General features: G+C 47.1%; 1 protein-coding gene across 7 annotated transcripts in view; it reads left to right on the forward strand.

Annotated features, from left to right (window-relative positions):
• Schip1 (schwannomin interacting protein 1) overlaps window positions 1-15,460 on the forward strand; it is a 644,640-nt gene extending 629,180 nt beyond the window's left edge. For all 7 annotated transcript variants that reach the window (XM_075951114.1, XM_075951116.1, XM_075951117.1 and 4 more), the window contains 5 exons: window positions 4,509-4,626; window positions 5,500-5,697; window positions 6,461-6,584; window positions 9,526-9,619; window positions 14,799-15,460. In XM_075951114.1, the coding sequence (XP_075807229.1) occupies window positions 4,509-4,626; window positions 5,500-5,697; window positions 6,461-6,584; window positions 9,526-9,619; window positions 14,799-14,850 (586 nt within the window). In that variant the 3' untranslated portion in view covers window positions 14,851-15,460. The remainder of the gene's footprint in view (window positions 1-4,508; window positions 4,627-5,499; window positions 5,698-6,460; window positions 6,585-9,525; window positions 9,620-14,798) is intronic.
• The last annotated feature ends 5,939 nt before the right edge of the window (window positions 15,461-21,399 follow it).

Below are 21,399 nucleotides of genomic sequence, written 5' to 3' on the forward strand. Positions count from 1 at the left end.
AGTGAAGCCATACAATTCCCTTGAAATTGTGAGCAACGATAGGAGGCCTGAGCCCTGTAGAATTATGCTCCCAGACACAGGCAGGATCTAGTAAATTAAAACCCATGATTAAGAGTAGCGTGGGGAGAAATGCCACTGGATTCAAAAGCCAGAAGTCCAGCAGGTGATCTCAGGCTCTGCAGCCTTGAGACATCTACCCATGGCCACAGTAATGACGCCATTGTCACAATGATGATGCCATTGCCACAGTGATGGTGTCATTGCCACAGTGATGATGTCATTGCCACAGTGATGATGCCATTGTCACAGTGATGATGTCATTGCCACAGTGATGATGTCATTGCCACAGTGATGATGTCATTGCCACAGTGATGATGCCGTGGTCACAGTGATGATACGTTATGAAATGCTCTGCCCTCAGGAGCACACAAGGTAAGTGTGTAGTTCTGCACGGGAGCCCACCAGTCGCTGGGCACTTCTGCCCATCTGAGTTGGACTTCAGCGTCTTCACTCAGTTCGAGGCTGCTAAGGTCCCTTTACTGCTCTCGCCCGAGTTCTTGTGTGTGCCTGGTGCTTTGGTTCTGAACTCTGAGATGAATTCACACATCCGCCAGCCGGAGAGTCCATTCAGAGAGTGATGACAGAGTTAAAGCACAAGAGCAGACTGGAAAATCTTCAGAGGATCATAAAAATGGGTCAAGGCGATGGCTCGGTGAGTGAGGATGATTGTTGTGCAAGCATTAGAAACCGAGTTCAAATCCCCGGCACCCACACAAAAGCTGGGCTTGACAACAGTGACTCTAACTCCAGTATTGGAGGCGTAGTCAGGTGGATCCCAGAAGTTCAGTGACCAGCCAGCCTAGTCAAAACTTCAGGTGCAGTGGAAGACCCTGGCTCAAAAGAATAAAATGGACAGAGATAGAAGAAAACCTCCTCTGACTCCACATGAGCTCGCTCTCTCTCTCTCTCTCTCTCTCTCTCTCTCTCTCTCTCTCTCACACACACACACACACACACACACAGAATCTTATATTTTCATGTATTGCTACCTAAGCCAGATTCTCATTTCTAGAACCAGAAAACCAGGAGGAGTCCTGGGCTTCAGAGCCACCCTCAGACAAGTCCTTAATCACCCTGGCCTAAGACCCAGGACAAGAACCTGCTTTACCATCTTTTCTGACCCTCTGGAAGTCACCAGGAAAGTGTAGAACCATGAGTTTGTCTCTCTCTGGAGAACATGGGTCTTGTCTCTCTGTGTTTAAAAGACCACCCCACCCGCAGCACTGACAGTCAGACCTAGGGCCTTGCATGTCCTAACCAAGTGTTCTCTCACTGACCCTATGCCAGTCCCTTTGCTTTGGAGACAGAACTCCTCACGCAGGCCTGGATGACCTCAGCTCTCATCCCGCTTCCACTGCCCTGCTAGGATTACAGGGGTGTATCACTGTGCCTGAAGAGCTGTTTTGGGGGTTTTTTGAGTTTTGTTATTGTTTACCCAATTGTCTACCACTGGGTGTGTTTTTGAGATCTCCTATGGCAGCAGAGAACTTTCTGTCTGATATCTCAGTCCCGTGTACGTTTGAATAATTTTCTTTCTAACTGCACTTAAGGTCAGCGCGGCCCTTGTCTGTCTGAGAGCTGATCTTCTTGCTGGAAGCCGCAGCTGCTGAGTCTCCCCCTGCAATATCCCTCCCACTCCAGTGGTCAGCCAGCAAGACAGACTGCCAGTAATGTTTTATGCCAAGCACCCATTTTTGGTGGCTCTCCGATGCCTGCAACTCCATCTCTGCGGCATCTGACACCCTCTTCTGGTGTCCAGGGGCCCTCATACTTGTGCGTGCGTACACTCATGTAGACACAAACATATCAATAAATCCCTATAAAACATCAGATGACCCTGAATGGAATATGCTGAAATATTTTCACTTAGCACCGTGCTCGAGAGATCGAGGAAGAGATGATCCAGAATGAACTGTCCAGTTCTTCCAAGTGAGGGAGCCTGAGGCTGGAGACCCCGGGCAGTGCAGTTTTCGGAAGTCAGACTTTCAGACAGCTGCATATCTCGCTGCCAGGCTCCAAGGCTGGGATGGGGATTATCGTTGTGGTACAAGAGAGAGGCCTTCAGAAGACGTAGTGGCCCCCATCACCGTATAGCCAGGCCTCTGCTTTAGGGAGTGTGGTTGAATTGACCCGGAGCTGTTTCCTTCTAAAATGCAACTAAAGGCTAACAGCAAACAAATCCCTCTCGAAACGGGAGCCCATTTAAGATGGCTTTCCTAAAACCCTCTCTGAATCGGCTCTGATGTCACGTCGTTCCTGCGAGTGATATCTTTGGTGATTACCACTGTAAGGAATAACTAGGCACTCCTGACCTGCCCAAGTGCCCTTCAGTTTCCCACGGGGCTACTGTGCTACTAAGGGTTTTTTTGAATTTGTACCTGAGGTGTTCCTCCACTTCCAGCAGCTGTGAAGTCTTTTCCTTATACCCCTCCCACTCTTAAAATGCTTGTGGATGCTCCTTGTGGGTGGGTGACTGGTTTGAGGCCGAGCTGCAAAGCTGCAATCACATTTTCTTCAGAATGAAGATTTTGACCTTGAGCGTCTTTAGCTTGGTTTTGTGATTCCGTTGCTGGTTGTTTTATAGTTTTACAATCTTTATCTCCAGCGGCCTTATACATATCTAGGAAATGCTATGTAATCCTAGGTTCAGGTGAGATTTTAAAATCTGTCCCTCCTCTCTGTCTTTGCTGTCACCTTCCAAACCATAGATCTTGATTTTATTGTTAGAAATTGCTTGATTCCTACTTTTTAGACAGACTACAGCCACCACAGATTTGTTAAATCCTATTTGTCTGGATCAAAGGGAAACCCGAACATACCAGATGGAGATAGTTTGAGGGAAGCACATCCAGGCACAAGCAGAGGGCCAGCTACTTTCTAGTTATGGGCGACTTGAGCAGTCTCTCAGAAGGTGGACAGCATCGGGGATCGATGTGAACAGGTGAGCAGTGTTAGCGGAAGGGCCTCGGGAGGGTCCTTTAGAAAGCCATGGTAGCCCCAAGAGCCTCCCGGCCCTTTGCCCAGATTCCACAGAGTGGAGAAGGGGAAGTAGCGCTCTGAACAAACCAGGACTAGAGGCCCACTATAAACCAGGCATCTCAGAACCTGTGGCCTGCTTCCCTCAGCCCTGGGCCTGGGATCCTTGGCTGTGTTGAGAGGATTGGAAGAAGATAATCCTGAACTTACTGGGGAGAACGGCTGCCTTTTCCTGAAGGGAAAAATAAGTTTGAGCTTGTGTAATTACATAATTTAACAGTAGGTGGCAGTACATACCCACCTTAATTACAGTACAGGCTGGGAGGGGGCGGCAGTTACATGGATTTCCATGTTTTCAAACATTTTTAAAATCAGACATATGAGCAATACATGCAAAGTATCTCCATCTATTTAGGATAAAGAAAAGCATAAATAAACATCAGATATTAGTTCTCTGTGGCAGTAATGACACCAGAGCAAATTTGATGTCCTCTGCCCCAAAGCTGGCTTAGACTGGCCCGCTGTGGTCCCTTCTGTCCCAGGAGTCTCCCCCTCTATGAGACTTGCTTCTCCACAAGACTGGCATATTAGAGATGCCAAGACTCATCAAACAATACGGAAATGTGGTTCACCTTCGAAAACTGGTCGGGACTTAGAGTTGAACCCACGGCCTGGCCATGTTCATTACCAGTGTTTGTCCCTTCTGATTCCGCTGCCAAGAGCATCCTTACTGGAGTTCCAGAATCCTGGTGTGACGAGCTCTCGAGAGGTGGATGTCCTTAAGCTGGGTGTCGGAGGCGCTGTGCAGAAACACATGTGTTCAAGGCTGAACATGTTGGGGTTTCCTTACGTTTCTTGGCGTGGACAAACCAGTGTCTTTGTCTTTGCGTGACATAAGTGTGCTTTCTCTGTTGGCTTTTGACACCAGATTTAGAGGCTTCCATCACGTGATCTGGTCTTGCTGGAGGAGAAGGAGACTTTCTGCAGAGAGCTGGAGTCCTGGCATACCGGCTCCAGCGAGCTTCTTTGGGTTGTCCTTTTAAACAGAATACTAAGTAACATCACACAATGTTATTAGCTGAAGTCTGGTCATCTTGATTGACAGCATTGTAAACACAAAGCACCCTTGTGTGTGTGCCAACTATGTGTTTGCTTTTCATGGGATACTATAACATATACCTTTAAACCCCAAACGGATGTGGGCAGAAGAATGGAATCCTGGGAGGTCCTCTAATAAGATTTCCATTTCTAGGAGAGAGTAGGCTGAGGCAGGATTGCCAGCCTGGTCTACAGTAGCAAAATCCTGTCTCAACAGTTACAACCGAAAAGGAAATGTAGGATGATTTGGGTCACTTATTTCTCCACATGAAGAACACGTGGCAGCTCTTTTCTGTTAGTAAACTCAGCTTGCGTCTTTACGGCCAGGCCACAAGGAGCTGCTTAGAACTCGTGTCCTGTCTGCTTCTGCCCAGGTTGCAGAGTGGGATGAACCTCCAGATATGCTTCGTCAACGACAGCAGCAGTGACAAGGACAGCGATGCCGATGACAGCAAGACTGAAACCAGCCTGGACACCCCCTTGTCGCCCATGGTAAGTCCACACGGCCACCAGCTAAGTCATCGCCTTCTTCTCTTGGGCTTGTGCTCGTTGGGACCTAGGAGCGGCCATTCCCGGGAAGCATCTTTGGGATCGCTTGCTTCGAGAATTTGACCATGACTGACTGCAAAATCAAAGTCACAACACAGTAGGGGTAAATAAAGTTTATTAAAGTTATTGACTATGAAGGAAATCGCCTAACGCTTTTAGAGAGTATAAAAGGAGGGTGTGAACAAGGTGGTGTGTGCTTAGGGGGCTGCCGCAGGAGGATCCCAAATTCAAAGTCAGCCGAGGCCGCATAGTGAGTTCAAAGCTGACCGAGGGCTCAACAGAAAACTCTCATTGATATACGTATGAAAGAATCCTTCCCTGCTGGATTTAGAACTAGGAGCTCAGCCCTTTCTCACACGTTCTAGAAGTTACGAATAATCACAAATGCTAGCAGCTAACATGTCCCCCCCTCCCCGTGTTGTTCCCTTGTACCAATGGCCAGCAAGTGTGTGTTGGCCCCTGAGCATGGTGCAGATGCTATCAGATGCCTGCTCCCTGAAGACCGTCTCTGACCTTGGCTCTGGGTTCCACAATTAAACATGACCCCATGATAACTTCTGCCACTCTTTCTGTTTGTGCTCAAAACAGAACCATTCTGAATCGGGCCCTTTTTAAGGTGTCGTGTGACTGACTGGTCACAGTGAGGTCAAGTGGGTAGTGGAATTGTTTCCAGGACAGACACACACACACGCACACACGCACACACACACACACACACACACCAGCCATGCTGAGAGAGGACCCAGTTGCTAGTTTCCTTCTCGGAGTGCTGGGCAGCTGGAGTGAAATCTGAAACTGCTCTTTCTCCCCTCACAGAGCAAGCAGAGTTCGTCCTATTCCGATAGAGACACGACCGAGGAGGATTCTGAATCCCTGGACGACATGGACTTCCTCACGCGGCAAAAGAAGCTACAAGCCGAAGCCAAAATGGCCCTTGCCATGGCCAAACCCATGGCCAAAATGCAAGTAGAAGTGGAAAAACAGAACAGGAAAAAGTCTCCCGTCGCTGACCTTGTAAGCAGCGCAGGCTGGCCTGCCAGCGAGCGTTCGGGGCCGAAGATGGGTTCTTTCCCAGAGTTATGCAAACTTGGGTTTCTCTGAGGCAGTTTGTCAGAAGCACTGGCAATTGAGAAAGAACGAAGTCTGTTTCTTTTTCCCTTCTACTGTCACACAAAAAACACACGGGGCAGCATTTCACAGAAGTAAGCTCTGCCCGTGTTCCTGTGTTAATACCACAGCACACTCTTGCTATCAAGTCTCGCCCCTGCCTTTTGAGAGGGCTTAGCAGTCGCAATAGGCTCTGCCTCTGATCTGCTGCAGGGGTCTGACATGTGACTCATGTGTGTGTTTTCTCTTGTGTGCGGTGTAGACAGCAGCGCCTAGGTGACGGTATGATTGTTGAAGCCGCAGTGAGAAAAGCAGTTAGAGTACATCATACAGGGACGGTGACAGGGTATCACGTATTAAATAGCAGCCAATTCTGTTCGCTTTACCCATTCCTGTTACTTACCTTCCCCGTACCTTGTGTGTGTCAGAGGCCAACCAGAAAGCCTGCGATGCAGACAGTGTATCATTTGGGATACATAGGGCGTCACAGTTAGAAATGGATGTGGGAAACGGGTCCACCCCTGGGAAGCTCAGAGGCTGGGAAAGCATTTAGGCTCCAAACCTGGAGAGAAGCGGGTGGATGAGGGTGGGTCTCCTGCGAGAGGACAGAGTCTTTCCTGGGGTCGCTGCGGCTCTGCTCAGACCCCCACTGCCCGTTTTGTGTCTTCAGCTACCACACATGCCTCACATAAGCGAATGTCTGATGAAGAGAAGTCTGAAGCCCACGGACCTGAGAGACATGACTATTGGGCAGCTCCAAGTCATCGTCAATGACCTCCACTCCCAGATTGAAAGTAAGTGGGGCCGTGTGCCCCGTACGGAAAACGTTGAGGGGCGAGGCTGCTTTGTGGGGTTCAGTCCTTCTGGGGGGTGTCTTCCCTGGGCTGGCTGAGCGTGCGCACACTCGAGACAACCACAGGACTCTTTCTGTTGTCTCCTTTCTAGCTATAAAATGTCAGGCGCTTTCAGACTTGTCCAAGGTTCACGGTGGTTACGGGGCCTTTTTAAATGACCAGCTCCTAGCACGGGACATATATTTAACATGCCTCTGTTTCTGGAATAAACTTCTACAGCTGTAATTTTACACAGTTAGCCCCCCTCTACTTTACTCGGGTGCCCGTTTGTTTGAGGGATCATGGCCTTCGCTCGTATCAGATGACCCTTCTATTTTAGGTGGTGAGTGCATGTATATTTACATATATGGAAAAATTGCGAAGTATAAGATTTCCCCCTCAGTATAAAGGGCCTTAATAGAAGCATCCAGAGAGGGTGGGGAGCTGGTGGGGGTGGCACTCACTGGAGAGAGCAGGCAGTGGTTGGCCCCACGAGGCAGCATGGTCATCTCCAGCCCCTAGAATATGACTGTATAATCCTATGGATTACAATGCCATCAAATGCATTCAAACAGACATATTATTGCTATTGTTATTATTGTAGGTTTGCTAAAGGCATTGGCAATCTTGTGAGTCTTAAAAGCTCTTTCTTTTAGAGACACACATTTACAAACAAGACCGTGTGTTTCTGTAATTGCTGTAAGTGGTCTTAGAGATTCAGGAGAGCGATGATTCAAGCTGGTCCTTGTTGATGCCTCATGGAGTCTGTGGGGATTCATTACAAAGATTTCCCTGCTGTTAGTTTGAAATTTTTTTATAATAGAAAGTTTGAAGCTTAAAACGGGCCTAGGGTGGGTGCAACAAGTGCTCTTAATCAATGGGCCATCTCTCCAGCCTCTAAAGCCCCGCTTTTCCTAACAAGCTTTTCTTCTAGCGGCTAGCAGTTTCTTTTCTGACTGTATTATGAAGGAACTGAAAATAAAGGTTGGGTATTTCTAAATCTCAAATGTTGTGAAATATCCAAAGAGTTTGATATTTTGGTCTAGGGGCACTTAATTGACCAAATCTTTTATATAATCATCTAAATATAAACAATTGTGTAAATATTCTAAGACTCAAAAAACTTAGAGAGCAGAGACATTTCTGGTAGGAGATAATGAACCAGTGGTTTGTTCCTCCTCTTCGGCGCCTCTTTAATTTTACAGACAGGTCATGGCTGCTCCAGTGGGTGTTTCATCTGCACATGTAAGAAGCTGATATAAGAGACCACTGGAATTCAGATCCCCAGAAACCTGTGTAGGTGCTGGGTGGGTACTACGCCACACATAATCCCACCTCAGGAGGTAGAGACAGCAGATTCCCAGAGTGAACTGGCTAGCAGGGCTCACTGTGTGAGTGAGCCATGGATTTGATTACAAGGCCTTATTAATCTTTCCCTACATAAATTTTGGGCCTTCTTAACATGGATGGCTGTGCACCTATACATGCAAAATCATACATATACAAACATGCAAATCACACATGCACACACACACATAAAAAGTAGAAAAAGATTCTTTCCTATGATGTTTAATTCTGCTGTATATGTATATATACTTTTGTGTCTGTGAACATGCATAATGGGTCATACATAATTGCAGGTTCTGATTTGGGTGTGGCTTGATCTGTTTTTTTTTAATTGATTTTATTGAGATCATACATTTTTCTCTGCTCCCGTCCCTGGCTGCCCCCTCCCTTTCAACCCTCTCCCATGGTCCCCATGCTCCCAATTTAATCAGGAGATCTTGTCTTTTTCTACTTCCCATGTAGATTAGATCCATGTATTTCTTTCTTAGTGTCCTCATTGTTGTCTAGGTTCTCAGGGATTGTGATTTGTAGGCTAGTTTTTTTTTTTGGGTTTTTTTTGTTTTTTTGGGTTTTTTTTGCTTTATGTTTAAAAACCACTTATGAGTGAGTACATGTGATAATTGTCTTTCTGGGTCTGGATTACCTCACTTAATATGATGCTTTCTAGATCCATCCATTTGCCCGTCAATTTCAAGATGTTATTTTTTTCTGCTGTGTAGTACTTCATTGTGTAAATGTACCACAATTTCCTTATCCATTTTTCAGTCAAGGGGCATTTAGGTTGTTTCCAGTTTCTGGCTGTGACTAACAAAGCTGCTATGAACATAGCTGAGCACATGTCCTTGTGGCACGATTGAGCATCCTTTGGATATATACCCAAAAGTGGTATTGCTGGGTCTTGAGGAAGGTTGTTTCCTAATTTTCTGAGAAATTGCCATACCGTTATCCAAAGGGATTGTACCCATTTTGCACTCCCACCAGCAATGCAGGAATGGTCCCTTTACCCCACATCCTCTCCAGCATAAGTTGTCATCAGTGTTTTTGATCTTGGCTATTCTTACAGGTGTAAGATGGAATCTGAGTTGTTTTGATTTGCATTTCTCTGATGACTAAGGATGTTGAGCATTGCTTTAAGTGTTTTTCAGCCATTTTAGATTCCTCTGTTGAGAGTTGTCTGTTTAGGTCTGTGCCCCATTTTTTTTATTGGATTATTTGTTCTTTTATTGGATATTTGTTATTGAATTCTTTGTACATTTTGGAGATCAGACCTCTGTCTGATACGGGGTTGGCGAAAATCTTTTCCCATTCTGTAAGCTGTCCTTTTGTCTTGTTTTCCATGTCCTTTGCTTTACAGATACTTCTCAGTTTCAGGAGGTCTCATTTATTAATTGTTTCTCTCAGTGTCTGTACTATTGGGGTTATATTTAGGACGTGGTCTTCTGTGCCAATACTTTCAAGTGTACTTTCCACTTTCTCTTCTGTGAGGTTCAGTGTGGCTGGCTTTATGTTGAGGCCTTTGTTGATGTGGTTTTTAACGTTCCCTCTTTTGACCCAGGTTTGAATGAAGAGTTGGTCCAGCTGCTCCTCATCCGAGACGAGTTGCACACAGAGCAAGATGCCATGCTGGTGGACATAGAAGACTTAACCAGGTCAGTCTAGGCAAGCCGAGGTTGAACTAAAGTTGTCACCGAGGGCAAGAATTAATCTCTCTGTAGCTTAATTCCTTTTGTATCTAACTCACCAAGCAGCTGTTGACATTTGCCGTTTGAAAGAGAGGAAGAGGCCCAAAGTCCCCTTTAGGAAACGCATTATCTTTAATCTCTATGTTTAGGGCATGAATGCTTATGCTCCAGCATACATGTGGAGGTCAAAGGACAACCTTGAGTGTCTGCCCTTGACTTCCTGTTGGAGACAGGATCTCGTTCTCTGTTGGAAGCCCATCTCCAGCTCCCATCTCATAGGAACAGTCCTGAGATGGCCCAACATGCTACCTTGTCTAGCTTTCTGTGATACTCTAGTTGCTGCCACAATTGCTGTGACCAATGCAACTTAGCGGAGGAGAAAGTTTATATCATCTTACAGGTTATGGTCCATCACTGAAGGAAGTTGGGGCAAGAGCTCTAAGGCAGAAACCATGGAGGAACGCTATTTGCTGGCTCCTTCACTGTCCCGCTCTCTCGTGTTCATTCTGGGCTCGCTTCTTCCTATGGTCCTGGACCACTTGCCTAGGGAATGGCGCCCCCCACAGTGGGCTGGGCCTTCCTGCATCAATTAGCAATAGGGACAACTCCCACCCATCTGATCTTGGCAATTCCTCCATCAAAGCTTTCTTCTCAGATAACTCGAGGCTGTGTTAGGTCAACAGTGAAAGGTAACAAGGCCCATGGTTCGAAACTCCAGTCCCTACACTTTCTAAATGAACCCTCTACTCACTGAGCCCTCTCCAAGCCCAGGAATGGTGACAGCTGTCACTCCACAGGGCAACAATTCTAGCCTAGAAGGACTTCATCCTGCAAAACTGTTCCCCCAAAGGCAGTTGATGCTCATCCACTCCATTCTGTTGTTCCTAGCACAGGAGTAGCCACGTGGTGGGTGCCACAAAGAGATGCCAGCTGTTATGTGGCCCAGCTCTTGCTCATGACTGCCATGCTGGAAGGCAGGGGTCCTGGCATCTTTCCACTGCCGGGGTGCCACCAGATTGTTCTCACCAGGGGAGGGGAGATGGGGAATGCTAAGATCTGAGTGTCAAGCTGGACATGGCTCCAGCTGCCTTGCAGGTTAGAGGTAATGAATCAGGCTAGTGCTGGTCAGGGAATTCTACTTCTTCTTAGCAGCTCTTCTCTTAGGACAGCACACCATACATACACAGAATGTATCATACGTCTGCGTTGTAGATGAGATGCACATGCACATGAAATACTGCAAGTATCCCAGTGGTTTCAAGTGGACCGTAGCTCCTTTCCCAAGATAGTCCACATGACATTCTTAAACCTGGAGATCGCAATTGCTGTGAAGCCCAGACGTGTTGAGAGAGAAGAGAGAGGCTCCCAAGAAAGAACTTTGTTTATCACAATGGCATAAAGGCATTAAGGATGTGCCCCGGAAGCCCAAAGAACACAAGCCGTGCCAGCGCCCTCAGCCCTGCCATGGGACTTCACCTCGATGGGGAATGTGTGGTAAAATGTGTTTCCAATCACGCAGTGTCACTGAAACAGTATTTGTAATCAACAAAAGCTGCGTGCTGTTGGGGCTCAGTTTTAAGACCCACAGTCAGCACTTGCCTGTGAAAGCCCAAAGGTGATGTCAGGAACTGTGCTTGATCTCTGCTCTCCCGCCATGGCTAGTCTGGATAACCAGCTTGCTCTGGAGCCCCCATCTCTGCCTTCCGAGACAGACTGCAATCACACCCAGACTACAATTACACTCACCCAGCATGCATGCGCACTGTGGGATCCAGACTCCGGTCCTAACGCTTGAATGGCAAGTGTTCTAGCCACTCCCCAAGCCCCCGTTCTGTGTGCTCTAAGCCATTGTATCCCTCATCTGAAAACTCAGATTATACTGTTGCCACCTGGAGACCTGTTGGGCCATCACACGTCAGCAACTGTAGGGATCCCCATTCTATTGCCCGAGAATTCAAGAGTCGTGGAACTGAAAGGGTAGAAAATCAGCAGTGAAATACACAGCCAGGCCCTGTAGCTTACAAAAGAAGCCTGCGGCTTCCATAGGCTCCCAGCTATAGGTGGTGCCGGCACTCTTTGCTGAGGGAGACACTGAGGGGCCCCCCTCCCCCTTTTCCATTGGAGCAGTGTTTTAATAGGGAGGTGGTGACCCCTTGAAACCCTCCACTTAGAGGGAGAAAGCCATCCTACTGTGACCTGGGGTGGAGGGACCGCACTTGGGGTCAGGGAGAACCAAAGGGTGCTTAGCCATTCCCAAGGGTAGTTAGTATCAGAGAGACTTCTGGGAAGTTTGCATCCCCAGTTTCCTCTGCCTGTTCTACCGTCATCATTATAGATGTCAGGTCAAATCCGGTCAGTTCTGCTCCTCTCACCGGAAGTACCTGGGGATATTTCTAAGGCACAGATGCCTGGGTCCCGCCCCCCCAGAGACTCTGATTTAATTATTCTTGGCCTAGACTAGGAATTGGGCTTAAAAGTTTCCAGGTGATTTGAAAATTACGTATATCTCTTTATTTAAGTTCTCTCTGCCCCTCTCCACAAGAGCTTACTTCTTGGTAGTTATTTTCCCCTGTGCTGACTGTCAGGACCCTACACCACCTCCTAACTCTGGTCAACTGTTATGATCCCTGGAGACAGGCCCTGTGCCGCCGTGTTTCCCACACACAAGCCCATGATGGGTGTTATAGAGGGGCACCAGCTGTCAGGATGCCAAGACCAGCTTGTGTCCCTCCTCTGGGTCCTCGCCACTGCCCATCCTCCCTGTGAGTATCATCACGCTGTCATAGTGGTCTGCCGTTTCTCCCCAGATGACGGTAAATTCTCCGCCCGGAAAGCGGAGATGATACCATCTGAATTCTTTGTCGTGTCTCCAGAGCCTAGTACTGGGCCTACCATGCAAGTAGTAGGTCCTCCGTAATGGCTGCCCATAAAAAAGAAGTTTTTGCAAGGCTCAGATGAGGCATATCTTGTAAAGGACTTCAGTGTAAAAATGATTAATAAAGGGGTTGATTGAAATCCTTTCCCTCCTAAAACTTTAATGAAATCCTTCCTATATATGTCCCAAAAGAACATAACGCGCGCATTATTTTCTGAAGCCGTTTGCTGCCCCTTTTTCTTCCCTTTGCAGAAAGTCTCCCGAGGTGTGCCCCTGTGTACGCAAGCACCTAGATGTGCATTAAAACCAGAACTGTGATTCAATTAGCTGGAGTGAATCTCCATCACAGAACACCAGAACGTTTCTCGAATTGAATTTGCCCGAGATGCACACCGACTGCACTGTGAAAATGAGCCATAGCTCTTCATCCCCATCAATAGGGCCATGGCCTTCTTTGTGACGGGGAGGGAAAGCCAAACACAGCCTTTCCCTGGGCTCCTGGATTGCTAAACACGCCTTGCCGCTTGTTCCTGAGTTTCTGCATGTGGCAAGGATGCTGTTGTCACCGCCCCAGGTTTCGAAACTGCATGTGGTTTGTCTTCTCCGTACTACAGATAGGAGGCATTCTTCATGAAACCAGGGCTTTAGGTGTGGCGTCACCGGCTCCCCACATCCAGACAGCACACATGCTGTCCCCAAACCTTGATGACAGCTAGAAACCACGGCCTTCATCTCTCACAATATTTGTCATTTCTTAAAATCCTTCTTCAAAACATTTCACTTTGGCAGCCTGCAGATCCCACAGTTCTTTGGGTTGTGCCTGTTCAGGGGTTGCCAAGAACCTGGCCATTCATCCCCTCCTGTCCGCGTGGCCCACCTTCTGGATTGGCCGAGTTTCACATTGCACCCTCTCTGGCCCTGTTTTATTGTCGTAACTGTGCTCTTTGGATTAACTGGGGATGGGGAATTTGTGCTAACACGGGAAATACATCCACAGAGAGCTCCGCAGCGCGTATTTGACGTAAGCTTTCATAGGAGCAAGTTAGCTAGCTAGCTCCAGGTTCCTATCCGCCTCAGTTAATGCTTCAAATCATGTGCGTTTAAATGGTTGCTCAGCTAACACCCAGCCACTCAGTTGCAACACCTGGTTTTGACTTGTTTTTCTTTGCTGGAGTAACCTGCTGGGGCATCCTTCTGTTCCTATCGAGCTGAGGTCCCACCTTTAATGTCCGGTTCCTCTCTGTTCTTCCTTCGCCATGGGTTCCCTTCCTGACTGTCTTCACTGGAATATTTTCCTCCAAAGACCCCACAGCCTTCGTCAGCCCCGGGTGCAATGCCTGGCGTGTAGGAAACACAGATTCAGTATTCATCGAGGCAAGGATCCCAGATGCTCGCCTCTTGACATCTTTTAAACAGCACTTTCTTCTTCACGGGATTAATATCTGTCAGCCTCACGTTAGTCCCGTGTGTCCCAAAACCAAGGGACCATTATCGGCTAATATAAAAACTCGGGCAGTTGTCATAAACCACGTATTGGGGTTATGTTTGTTTAGTCCAACCACAACGGGTTCATACGTTTCAGGGTAGGGCGTGTGGATTAGAAATGTGTGGATAAGAGGAACTGAGAAATGAAAGAAATACAGAGACGTAGGATAGAACCAGGAGGGCAGCTCAGTGAATACCGAATCCGGCTGCGTTTATTTTCCACATGTTTATATACCCCAATCCAAAGGGGGGGGAAGAAGGCAAAAGACTGCTTTACCATGACACAAAGGACAACCACAACAGTTATTCGCTTCAATACTTGAGACATCCAGCCGCTATTTCCTGAGTGAAGCTTTCTGTTGTTTTGGGCAGGATATGCAATGAATACACCTTAGACCAAGTACCCTGTAGGCGCCCACTCCCTCTGTCAAACCTCCTGTTTTAAAATGAAGAAGCAAAATTAGGCTTGAATTCTCTGCCCTTTGTTCAAGGTGGAGCAGGTCCACCTCTGTGGGTCCTCTTCCCGTCCACAACCCCAAGTAACCACACCCTAGGTTAGGACATCTTGTTGTCCTAACAACTTTGAAAGAGCCAGAATAAGTTCAAACTCTCTGACCTTTAGTAAAGGTGAAACAGGGCTCACGTGTGTTTCACACCAGTCGGCTGAGCTTGGAGGGAGTGCTCTGCCAGGGCTAACCCGTATTTCACGCGAGTATATTATAACTGTTGGTTGAAAAGCAGTGCAGATCTTCATTGTGCTGAGTAACTGTATTCTTGATTTTGCAGACACGCTGAGAGTCAGCAGAAGCACCTGGCAGAGAAAATGCCCGCGAAGTGAAAGGGGTCATCCGCCAGAGGACAAGCTAGAATTTATTTTGCTTCTGTGGTTGTGAAAAAGAAAAAAAACAAAAAACAAAACAAAAAAACGCTATTGCTAAAGGCGGCTGGAAAACAGACATCAGTGTTAGTCATTGGTAATGTCCGAGCTTAACTGTCCCGTGACTGGCCTTCGCTTCTTAATTTATTTTAATTTTTTTACTCCTGCCACTTAATATCAGGCCTTTTAATAAACTGTTGTTACCAGAAATGTACAGTACTTACACCACCTACAACCGTGGATAAGGAGAGAGCAGTTTGACTTTGTTTCATTGTTTAGAGACTTTAAGTTGGAGCAGTATTTTACCATTGACTACTTTCATTCTCCGTAGTTTTGAAGCGGAACTGTAAATGACGGTGCTATACAAGTCAAAATACATGCCTGCCTCGTAGTGAAGTCGTAGCTCTCCATACTACGTATATTTTAATCAGTTTTCAACATTTCGTGAATGTTGGACTACCGGAGGTTCATTCTTAGACGTGTTATTAACATTCTCTTGGATCCACGTGGTTCCTTGGAAAGTTTTATGTATAAATATGTAAAATAAAAATTAAAACTTTGTTTCATATGATATGTCCTTTGGCTCACTAACAAAAACTGGCCGGGCCTCCTCGCCCCTTTCCCTTTGCGGCTGAATCCCCACCGGAAGTCTCCCGTCGGTGAAAGTTGCCAGTTGTTGCAAAGGCAGCAAGGCAGGAGAGAGAACAGAATGTGGGGGATGTCAGAACCGGCATTTCTGGGGTTGACTAAGCTGCCCACTTGGAACATCACGAATTCCTTAATGACTGCTCATTTTGTTGGGGCCGAGGCAACCTGAGGCAATCAAAACATTTACCAGTTTACCACATAGACAAACGGTGTTTGCAGCTTTTTTGTGGAACTCGGGACCTGTGATTACCTGTACACACCTGGGCCCTTTGGCATTCTCTCCTGAAGGTGGGGAGGGCTCACGGAGCACGCTCCTCTGCTTGGGGATGTATGAACACGTAGTAGTTGCTGGGTGTTAGCAGGACTGTGCTTGGGGATGTAGCTGTCTGCAAATGGCCCCTCTAATTCAGCTCCCTGGTTCATCAGGATAGACACAGGTAGAATCATTTTGCTGGTCTGTTGTTGGTGCCCTGTCTGAAGTAAAGGCAGGTGTTTGTCCAGGCTTCACAGGAAAACCAATGCAACCTGATGACTGTGTTTCTAAGGCTGCTTATTGGTGCTTATCATCTTGAAGCATATTCACTGGTCTCAAAGTTTATCAGTTCTAAAGGAGGTTCTAGGAAACAGCCTGGTAAGGAGAGAGTCAGAGTGTACCCTTAATTAGCTGGTGTGCACAGGCAGATTAAAAAACCATCAGCTGAGAGAGACGAGCAGTTCACCAGCCCAGCTTCACCCCTCAGTCACCTGGTTTCTCTGTGAAGTCCACAGTATAAGGCAAGATGTAGCATGAATTCTAATTGGTTTTAATAATAAAAACCTGGAGTCAGCTATCAGGGATGAGAGCTGAAGGATCAAAGAAGCAGAGTTGCCAGCTACTAGAGAGTTCTTACCTCTGCCGATGCGCAGACCGAAGGGCAATCCTGTCCTCAGACTGCCTCCTCAGACTGCACTGAGCCCCTGTCTCCTCCCGCCTTATAGTCCTCTCTCCGCCCAGCCATATCACTCCTGTCTCCAACTCCCTGGTGCTGAGATTCAAGGCCTGTGACTCCCACGTGCTGGGATCACCTTTGTGTGAGCTGTTTCTCTTTTAGACTGGATCCATTTCAAGTAGCCCAGGGTGGCCTTGAACTAACAGAGACAGCACATACGCCCCAAGTCCTGAGGTTAAAGGTGTGTGCCACCACTGCCTGGACTCTTGTGTCTTAGCTCTGCACACTGATCTTCAGGCAAGCTTTATTTGTTAAAACACAAACAAAAAGGGGCTGGAGAGATGGCTCAGAGGTTAAGAGCATTGCCTGCACTAACAAAGGTCCTGAGTTCAATTCCCAGCAACCACGTGGTGGCTCACAACCATCTGTAATGGGGTCTAGTGCCCTCTTCTGGCCAGCAGGCATACACACCAGAATATTGTATACATAATAAATAAATATTTTAAAAAAAACACACAAACAAAATATCACTACAACAAGACTTCAGATACCATTATCCCATCCCCTTTTCTCAGACGGAATCAAGCATTGGGAGTCACCGAAGACATCACCGCGGGTCATGTTTAGCAAAATGGACCATCTTATGTTGGAACGCTCATCACTTTTTTACGGTCTTAGTCGGCACTTCCATTCCAAATAGAAAAAAAGCATGCATGCCTGACTGTGGCCCGGTGTGGCCAGGCCTGATTGCTGTTGACTATTGAACTCCACCCAGTTCTCAAGCCCACAGCAGAAATCAGCAATCCACTGGCCCTTGGCTGCTCCCACGGGGCAGGCCTACGGCTCTCACATGCAGCTGTGCACACTGGTCTTACTGCAGCCTCGCTGTCTCTAGTAGTATAACATTGATTGATTGATTGATTGATTGATTGATTGAGGGTGAGTGGGCAGGTGCCACAGTGCACGGATGGAACAACTTTCAGAAGCTGATTTTCTCCTTTCCACTCTGTGGCTTCCAGGCATTGAGCTCAGGTCACCAGGCTTGGCAGCAAGTGCCTTTGCCCACTGAGCCATCTCATCTGCCCCTTGGCAGATGAAGGTCCCCAAATGCTCATGTTGAGAACCCCCATCATAGAGTTTCTTTTCTAGCTTTTGTTAAACCACGTTTTTAGGTGTCAAATAACTATTTTTTTTTCAGGCTATTATTTTGCACCTTTGGGAGAGTACGAGCTTAGAAAAAGCATGAACAGTACCTCTGCCCAAGCAAGAGAGAGTAGTTGGTCCGTCTATGCCTCCCGCTCCGACTCCCACAGCTGGAGCTGACGTTGGAGCTCACTTGCCAAGAAAGACAGTCTTAATTTTTAAAACCCTTGCCAGGATTAACCAACTCCGATAAACTTGAGGAAGGTCTCCTGTCTTAAGGAATGCACTCTCCGTAGCTACGCACACACAGCTGAAGAAATCCACAGCCTCTTCACCCATCCCCCAGCCCATAACTATCACTAAAGAACCCCAACTCAGGAAGAAAAAAAATCCAGGAGAATGCACCAAAAGGGGGCCTCTCAAGATACTCCCGGGTCAGTCCTGCTAACATTAAAGTGGTTCTCAAGACCCCTGAGAATTTCAAAGGGGGGCACTCTCAGTTTGCTGGTAGCCATTTCACGCCCTTTCCTTGCCCCAGGAGACTCACCTCCAATGGTAGTCTTTCCAGGCCTTCTCAGTCCTTCTGCTGAGGTGTGCCAACGAAGATTGGGCTAATCTCAGCAGCATCCTCACCCACACTAGGTCACCCTTCCACAGATGAACTAGGATGCCTGCAAGTTAAGCCAGCTGGGTGAATTGACTCAAAGATAGTTCACCGCCTCTCTTTCCCATATGAAGGGGGGACACTCAAGAGTCCTCAGGCCCTAGGGCCAGGTCTGGCTAAGAAATGCTCTACCAGCTTCCTAGGAGTGTGATCGATCTCAAGAGAGCCACTGAGGCTCTGTGTCTTGTCACCTGTTAATGCTGTCTCTGGAACCACCGCCAAGACGGGACAGAACAACCGTGTTCATAAAAGCACCCGGCATTCACAAGAAGCGCAATGAGAACCACTGAATGTACAAAGTGGAGATGCTGACGGAAAACATTAATCCAGCCACGTCCGTGTTCAGTCTTCCTCCCTCCAAATATCCATGCCAGGCCATGGGGTGTGCTTGGATAACCCTTCCTCTGTGCCTGCATGTAGTAGGAGCAACAGCGGGCTGCGTCTCGCCACCCGGCTAGCTTTACCCAAAATAATAACACGGAAACTGTATTCTCTTAAACACTGCTTGGCCCATTAGCTCTATCCTCTCACTGGCCAACTCTCACATCATGATTAACCCACCTCAAACAATCTGTGTAGCACCATGAGATGCTGACCCACCAGGAAGGATCCTAACCTGCGTCCATCTTGGCGAGGAGAGCTATAGCGTCTGCCTGAATCTGCTTTCTTTCTCCCAGAATTCTGTTCTGTCTACTCCGCCTACCTAATTTTCTGTCCTATCAGGCCAAGCAGTTTTCTTTATTAATTAACCAATGAAAGCAACAGATAGATACAAGACCCACCTCCATCACCTGCATAAACAGATACACATGTGTAGGCTTTGTGTTCCAATTCGTTCCTACAAAGTGGGGTTCCATAAAACAGCACTCTGTGACTTGCTCTGTCCCTGGAAGTGCACACCCATTAAATACAGGAATGTGGTGTTTGCTTCTGAGTCTGCATTGTTTTGCTCAATGCGATAATTTCCATTTCCGTCTCTCTCTGCAAACGTGCAGGCACTCTTTTAACTGTACGTGCACGCCATTTAACAGCAGGTCCAAGCTATTGTTTTTCAGCTGCATAAAATCCCTGTGCTGCTGGCAAGTGCTTTACTCAGCTGGTCCCTTTTCCTTGGGGGAGCTTTCCAAAATCCTGCCACTGTCATATTTTTGCTTTCGTCTGTGCTGCCCTATTGCCCTTTTACTGTCACCTAGTGTACGGGTTCCACCTCAGAGTACCAGGAACTATCACAGGGAAGGCCACTGCAGAGACGTTTGACACTTTGCAACAGCGTTAGACCTCCGTCTGACAAACGCACAGCTCAGTTCACCGTTAAACACCAAGCCTGAATGACTCTTTGGTGCTGAAACTCTCTCACACCTGCCTCCATAGCCTACAAGAGTTGTGTCAGACTTTTCTATTTCTCGTTGAAGAGCAGAGGCAATCCTGCCCCACTTGAGTAAATGCAGCCCTCGGCAAAGAACCGAGCTGACACCTGTCCTCACTTGAAGACGCTCGGATTGACTGACGCCTCTCCCCTCTTCCTAATGGGCAGTGCCTCGTAGCTGAGCGATGTGCCCTGTAGATTGGCTTTCGCTTGGGTTCCTCTCACGGGTGTCAGGCTTAATTACAGTGATTGGTTCATTTTTCTCCCTTAAGTACTTGGCCTTAAACCCTTATCTGTTGATTTCTTTTACTGAATCTGTCATCTCTAATGGGTATGCCCATCACAGATATAGCTAGCTATCCATCTACTAAAATCCAGGTCTCTCTATGTCCATCATTTCAGAATTGCCCGTAGGATATAGCTCATCAGACAGAGACCTTCCCAGCTCCCTATCTAAGGTGACTCCATGATTAATTGATTTTTCCCCTATATATTGTGAGTGACTGACTGTGATGTGTCTTAGTTCCAGCTTAGGCACTGAAGAGGATCTGCCCCAGCATCTTGCTCCTCACACCAGCTGCAACCCCAAGGCCCTAGAAGATGTCAGAGCCACAAGATGGAAGGAGCGTGGGTTCCTGAGTCGCGGCCTGCTGTTCTAGTAGGCTTCCCCTTCGGGTGTTACAGGAGTGAGGAAGAGAAAGTGGCATCTGAACTAACATACTCTTAGCTGAATCTGTCTTTTAAATGAGTGTTACCCCAGTAAATCTAGGCCCTCAGGAAGGGCAACCATACTTAAGAAAGACCTAGAAAACCAGTTCTGGCCTCTGAGAACAAACTGTTAACCAATATACCACAGTGTTGTTTCGTTTTTCTGGAAAATGAGTCACGATTTCTTTCCATTAACCTCCTCAGCTTAGTTTAAATCCCATTTCCCATTCTGTCTTCTGCCCCTGGGGCAGAAACCATAAGAAGATCAAGGCAAGATTTATGAACAAACAATCCTTCCTAGAAATAAGAATACAGATTGTATAATGATGTTATGACTGCAAGAGGTCTCTGATAGCCCTCTTGGAAAGCCTAGATTCCTCTAATCCTTGTGACCACACTGATTATTTCGGTCCCAGCTGAATTCTGAGCAGTACAAAATGCCATTTTCACCGACGCTCACTTATTTCGTCTACACTACGACACGGCGCGTTCATTCTGACATAGGTTGGGGTGATGAGTTTTTCCAGATATTTTAGTTGAAGCTTTTGGTCAGTTGTCAGTATGAAATAATATCAGCAATTTATGAATTGATCACCTGACTGTATAAAATGAACATAAGAAACCAAAGAGCTTTCCCGTCCGGAGCTTTGGTTTATGAAGAATTGCCAAGAGTGGTCGGTTGCAGTGAGTTCTCTTGCAGAACACACTTCTTTGTACGTTTCTCTTCTGGGTTCCCGTTGAGCTCCAGTCATTGTGCAGGTCCTCACTTTAAAGGTTAGGAAATCCATTTCCCTGCACCAGGCTAAAGTACAAAGTACACGGGGATGGTTATGGGGAAAGTGATTCTGGTTTCACAGTCCGGACTCAACTTTAGTTTTGATTATTTACAAGATTCCTTCATCCTTTATATTTAATCAATATTTGTTTTCTGGCTTCTTAGAAACTAGGCGTATGGGTTCTGACTGCAGCAAGGCACAGTGAGGGTAGAAATGGGTCCCTTAATTTTTCGCTTCATAAAGTTACCTCCTTCCTGATGTCATTTCTCAGAAGAA

Source organism: Microtus pennsylvanicus, chromosome 16 (genome assembly GCF_037038515.1).
Source record: "Microtus pennsylvanicus isolate mMicPen1 chromosome 16, mMicPen1.hap1, whole genome shotgun sequence".
Lineage (NCBI taxonomy): Eukaryota > Metazoa > Chordata > Mammalia > Rodentia > Cricetidae > Microtus > Microtus pennsylvanicus.